This window comes from Silene latifolia, chromosome Y (assembly GCF_048544455.1).
Source record: "Silene latifolia isolate original U9 population chromosome Y, ASM4854445v1, whole genome shotgun sequence".
NCBI classification, from domain to species: Eukaryota; Viridiplantae; Streptophyta; class Magnoliopsida; order Caryophyllales; family Caryophyllaceae; genus Silene; species Silene latifolia.
In genome coordinates, this window is record NC_133538.1 from 246320612 (window position 1) to 246327388 (window position 6777).

The window sequence follows — 6777 nt, forward strand, 5'->3', positions numbered from 1 at the left end:
GTGAAGAAATCACTTGTGTGGGTTTCCATTTTAACCCGTAAATTTTGCATAACGTAAATTATTCATCACTACTTGTTATAGTTTATTTATTTTATTTAACCGGCATGTTAAATTATAAAATGGAATATTTATTAATATAAGCATGAAATATTTATTATAAATAGTTACTTATTAAGCGTCACATTCTTGATGATGTCTTGTATTGTTCTGTTGTGAGAGTCTTGGTCCTATCGGATACTAGGGGTGAGCTATAAGCCCTCTAGTTGCGATATGATCGTCGGGATTGATGTTCCCATCCGTACTCATGGTGAGATGCAAGCCATGAGTATGAATGTGACATTAATGGTCCCGTGTCATATGATGTTTGCATGATCATTCTTACTCTTATTGTGACTCAAGTGTGACGTTTTACATTGTGTGACTACTTGACATTCCTTATTTACTCCTTTCGGACCTTTGGTTACAAGTGTGTGCCATGTTTCCGGATTGGGTTATCTTTCCTCTTTCGGACCTTTGGTTACAAGTGTGTGCCATGTTTCCGGATTGAGTTATCTTTCCTCTTTCGGACCTTTGGTTACGAGTGTGTGCCATGTTTCCGAATTAGGATATCCTTCCGCCTTTCTTCGGACCTTTGGTTACGAGTGTGTGCCATGTTTCCGATTATAGGTTACTCGACCTTTGGTTACGAGTGTGTGCCATGTTTCGAGTCTTGGATACGATTGGTATATCGTTTGTCGAATCGGGTGACGTCCATCCCGAGAGTCTGGATCCAGGTTTAGACTAGGACCGTATTATGATCGTCGTCCTACCAAGACGTTGGAGTCTAGATGGTTTGTCTTGTGAGTTCATACTAAGTATATGTCTTACACTTGTTGAGTCGTGTCAATATGAGTTGGTTGGCTTGATAATTCTATTTCCTTGATTGCATATTTATCCTCATATATCATGCCTATTCTATTAAGAAAGTATTATGCCTGTTTCATCATGATTATTCATTATATCTCCTTGTTCTCCATTGTTCATATACGTTGCATGATCAATATGTTTAATTAAGTGTTTGTTTACTTGCATTTCGACATATTGTGGCTGGGAGAACCTTGAGTTACTCCCCACTGACTGTGGCGTTCATGTTTACATGAATGACAGGTGGTGAAGATGCTTACGTGGGGAAGACGTGTGGGCTAGCGAGAACTAAACCCTTGGACCTTAGTTTCTAGTTTAGAAACCCCATCATATGTCTATTCGTGGGATATCTTTTCCCCGTTTTCTAGACTTTGGTTGTAATAACCTAAGTTGGCCTTTTGTTGTATTTGTTTCTTTTCGTTAGTGGCACCCGCGTGCTAATCTTTAACTTATAATAAAAAGTTTTTTTTTTAAATCTCATATTTTCCGCTTTATCGCGGGGTGTCACATAAAATTTTTAATACTTCACATTTTTATAAAAAAAAAATTGACATAAAACTCAAAAAAAAAAAAGTATAACAGGTTGGTTGTATACAGATATACCAATACATTATAGTAATCTAATTTGGCATTAATATCCTCATAGCACACAAATATAGTTGACTGAACCTTCTTCTCAATCAGCATTCTCTCTATGTATGTAGATTGATCAATCATAAAAGAATGAAACGAATTAGCAGCAGCTACAAAAACCCGAATTCAAATCTCGGTCACTGCTCCATAAAGATGAGTACCAGAACTGCAATAAGAGCAGTAATGAATGCAAGATGAGGCTTCTTGTATCCACTGTTTATCGGAATTATATCTGGAATTGAGCATTCTTCCCCATTGAAAAACACTTGAGTCGGAAACCCATCTCGAATTGGAATGTCGATTCCATTGATACCCGCCTTAGTAAAGGAAAGAACAGACTGTTGTTTCCCAGGGACTCTAGGATCTGTTGGCTTACTGCCATTAGTTTCTGCAATTAGATAATTCAGTCCTGGAAGTCCCTGCATGAATATAGTATTGTTGTTTATCTTGTCAGTCATAAGAGTGCCGTTAAACGAATACGCCTTCTCAAAACCTAGCCCTGCTTTGCCTAAATCAGCAGCAATAAACCAGTCTTGAAAGTCAACTTCATCCCAGTTGAACAGTGTTACTCTTGCACTCCATCCTTTGTTGAAGTCGGTGGCTACGTGCCAGTTAATGCTGACCCCACAGTTGTCTGAGCAGGGTAGCGGGTTTGGGACAGGCAGGTGTTTTATTTCAGCCCAAGCTTTGGAGAGTTTAGTCCGGTTATCAAATGGGACCAGTTGACCTTCTGTTGGGAGGAACATGGCCGGGGCAGTCGTGCTACACGTTTGTCCCGTGCTTTTCGGGCAGCCACAGGCACAGGTCTTACATGGGATAATGGATTCATTGAAGAATGCAGAGAAGGAAACACAGCATTTAGGTTTAGCATCCTTAGGCTTGGTGATGTTACACACAACCTGCCAGCTCGCAAATGAGGTTGTATTGACACGAATACCTGTCGGGCTAGGGAACTCGCTCGGGCTGACACGGATGGGAGGCCCACATTTGTAATTCGGGTTGAGGGTCCCTTTGATCTGCCAGTTCTGAGGTGGGACCACAGCAGACAGGTTCAAGTTTGGTGGCATTTTCTTAACATTGATTTGGAATGCAGAGATAGATTTGGATGCATCCATTGCAGCCGGTAAGATAGTACCATTACGGCAACAGTATGGAACATAGCCTAGAGCAGTGTCATTGGTGTACTGTAAAGGAAGGTCGATGATGGTGGGCCGCCTTTCACAGTTGAGCACAGTGGAGAAATCAAGACCCGCGTAGTACTTAGCTTGAGGCCCAGTCATGCAGTCGTTGGCATCAACAATGTCGGTATAGGCACCTCTCATGCTGTTAATAAACTCATCAGCCGTCCAGTCCCAGCTAAGTTGCCAGTAATCAAGACGGCCAAGTGGGTTGTGATTAACCATGGTGACTAGAGCCCAATAGTTATCTGAATAAGCCTTAGTCACGTCGTACATGATGGTCAAGTCACCCTTTTGTCGAGGTCTAAAATCATCAGCTATGGTCATGTTCTCCTTATAATCCGGGTCTCGCATACAACATGTTTCCAAGGTGAAGTTCCCTGAAATACACAGATTCACATTAATACAAAGCATCAAACTTTTTTAATCTCTCAGCAACTGAAGTTAAGTCAATGCCCTGATATCCCCCACTATTATGCAAAATCACTATCGTATCAGTAACGACAATTCACATATATATCATCAACAATCAACATTATCCCAGTGCCTCAAACTCGAGATTATACCATTTTCATGTACTCAACCATCAAAATACAAAGGGCCATAGATATTATTACCTAAAAAGACCATTTTTTGCTACGAAAACAATGTACTCCGTAATTTATTATACCATCTAAGCATTATAATCACAAAATCGACTACCACAATTATTCGCCATCACGTTACACACAAATCAACCAAATTCAATCATAATCGACAACAGATTAACCCCCACCGTCCTAACTAGCATTATAATGTATGATCAATGAAAAGTCAACTCTATTAGTTTAGACTACAATTCCCTCCCTTCCAATCAATTGTATACATTTTTCAAATTATGATTCGTAGTAGTTGTTTGAATATGCCTTGAATCTGTTCTGAATTCCGCATCTGATTAGTTTCCTTATCTGTTTAGGAAACTATTATTTAGTTTCCTTGTCTGTTTAGGAAATTGTTAGGATTTCCTAATTCTGTTAAGGAAAATATCTCATGCAGAAAGTCTTATATAAACTCTCATGTTCGCGTCTATTTTATTCATTCAGAAATCTGTCAAAAATCTGAGTCGTCTTAAATCTGAATACTCTAACGAGTATACTCTGAAATCTGGGTGGATGTAGCTAACAAATTGTTAGTGAACCACGTAAATCTGTTGTCTTTTTCACGTTCTTTATTTATCTTTCTTACATCCGTTATAACAGTAGTATACTTGCATCCAGATCCCCAAGCTTAGAACCGGGTCAACTCCATCAGCTAATCTAACAAACTTGTGTAAAACCGTCTTACACAAATATCAATCAATCAATCAATAAATCAATTAATACGTAATTGAACAACATGACATACCTCGTTTAGAAGGTGCAGGACAAATATAACCCTCATTAACAAGCGAAATATTATTAGGAAGGGGAACCCGAGGAGGCGCAACACCAAACTGCGTCCCTTGAAGCGGAACCTCAATACTCATAGCACTAACATCACCGGCAGTTTGAATAGCAGTGAGCAAATTAGCCTGAGGATAACCAGCAAAAATAGTCCCCTCACCGACTAAAGCCGGAAGCGTAGACCCGTTCGCCAACACAACACCGCCAGCGGAAACTAAAAGCTCATTGTACTGAAACCCAACAAACACCTCCCATGACTTAAGCGCAACGTCATCGTTGTTGAGAAGCTCTAGGGTGGATTTAAAACGGAAGGGCTGTTTTGGGCCTTTACGGCGAGGATGGAGTTTTTTGCCAGAGTTCCAGGTGTAGGTGATCCAGATACCGTTACAGGTATCGGAAGCGGGAGCGGGAGCGGGTGCTGGAGCGGGTGTGGGTACCAGGGAGAGTGCGTTTGGTGGGGCTGGTGGGGAGTTTCGTTGGGATGATGAAGGGTGGATGATGAAAAGGAGGGAGAAGAGGAGAAAGGTGGACATGGTGGTGATGGCCGCCATGGGAGGAGAGGAGGAAGGGGGGATGAAGAGATGGAGTTGAAATGGTGTATTTTTTGAAAGAAAGAGAGAGAAGCGCGTTTATATATTCATATTCAAATGCTTGTGGGAAGGATGTCCGATTGTCCGAATGTGTGTCGAGGGGTATTCTTGGGATTTCACTTTTTTAATTTTTAGGGAGGATTCATTTTAACGTTATTATAAGAATATATAAATGTCTAGATTCTAGACCAACATAGCAATCACAAAAGTGGACCGTCTTACCGTGTGAGACCATTTTACGCAATAATTACTGCATAGCAATAACTTTGAACTAGGGCTTGTCACGGGCTAGACCTAGAGGGGTACACTGAACAACATAGCGGGCCACAAAACCCCAACTTGGCCACCCCGTAGCACAACCTGATACGTCCCGCCCTTCTCCTTAGGCCAAGCAAGTGATCGCATTTCATAGGTCCGACCCAGTCCAACACTAAAAAATTAATAAATCAAAGGTGCCCGATCCGGCCTGCCCTAGCCGCTACTCATTGGGCCGGGCTCGGATAGGAAGAATTCATCACGACACTAGCCCAACCCGACCCTGTTTCATTTTTGGGCCGTGTTTGGGCTGCAACCTGATGGCACAGCTCGCCCTGACCAGACTCACTGAACAACTCTAGTTAAACCTGATCATGGTTAGGGTTGGAATACGTAACTCTGACTCCGTCTTAGTGAAGGGGCGAGTTGAGTTGGCTTAGGTCTGACTTTGAATAGGCCCGGGGATGGTTTTGGTGGTGTGTTGAGTGAGTTCTATACATTTTTGTTTTTTGGGAAGGTGTTCAAGAAAAAAGATTGGGTTGAGGCAAGCAAGTCAGTGTTCGAGTTGAGTTATGGTTAGGTCAAGGAGCATCAATCCTCACTTTTCTTGGAATTCAATTTAATTCAATTAACTCTTTAGATACGGAATACTTTACTTCAATTCAGTTCAACTCTTTAAATTCTTAACTTTATTTCTAAAGAACGCGCTTAATTCATAGACATATACTCTCGTGTAGTCGTGTGAATTACTATGTATTTAATATTCTTGAGTTTGTTTATCTAAATAGCGACCGGGGACATATTGACTTTATTATTTTTAAAAGGTTGTTACCATTGTACATTTGAGTGAATATATTGATCTAAATACTATTCTACCATTGTAGTATAATACATTGTATATTTGTATGCCTCGGAATGGACAGGTGTATTCTGTAGATTGAAAGAGGAGGGACTAATAATTTAAAAATGATGAGAATGAGTTGTTTCAAGCGTAGCGTATGCTGGCCAAGGAGTGCAAGAGAGTGGAATACTCGTCTTTGCCTTTTGTAAGCCGATGATTGTAGTATTGTACAAAATTACAATTTTATCTTTATAAATACAAGAAACATTTCCTGCAATTCTAGGAAGCCACATCATCAAATTCAGTTTTTTTTAATATTAAACGTGGGATCCACAACAAAGATTAAGTAATTAATTAATGAAAACCGTCTATTTTTATGTTTCGTACGTAAATATTTACGTTTATATTTTGTGCGTAAATATTAATAAAAAACGAATAATGAATAATTTATATAAAAAATAAATCAATCGAAAATTTTACAACAATAATAAATTAAAATAAATAATAGGGAGTAATAAATTAATCCAATTGATAGAAATAATGCAAATTAAATCTATGAAATTTAAAAATAATGCATTTTTTTACACAGTATGAATAAATCATGAATTTAATGAATTAAGTAAAATAAAATTTATAACATTTATTTCTACTCCTTTTACTGTCGAATTTAAAAGAGAAAAATGATGTAAAAAACGAAAAACTGAATTAATAAACGAAAAATAAATGCAGAAAAATAAATCTTTTTAAAAAATCACATAATATAATAATAATGAATAACAGAATAAGTCCGCTTGATCTAAAATAATTGAAAATATCTAGCTTTCATAATTTTTGCAAATACGTAATTAGAGATATTTATTGCTTAAAACGCGTGTTGGTAAATTTGAACAAGCAAATCTGTAGTGTGGAGTTGAATGAAAGGGGTACAAAGTAAAGATTTACATGTATAGGGATTG

General features: G+C 38.8%; 1 protein-coding gene across 1 annotated transcript; it reads right to left on the bottom strand.

Moving 5' to 3' along the window:
* Nucleotides 1–1433: 1433 nt before the first annotated feature.
* On the bottom strand, nucleotides 1434–4757 carry LOC141633982 (COBRA-like protein 7). Its single transcript, XM_074446322.1, has 2 exons — nucleotides 4098–4757; nucleotides 1434–3094 (listed from the first exon to the last, which is right to left on the bottom strand). The coding sequence occupies exons 1-2, from the start codon at nucleotides 4684–4686 to the stop codon at nucleotides 1674–1676; spliced, it is 2010 nt and encodes a 669-aa protein (XP_074302423.1). The 5' UTR covers nucleotides 4687–4757; the 3' UTR covers nucleotides 1434–1673.
* Between the last annotated feature and the right edge of the window lie 2020 nt (nucleotides 4758–6777).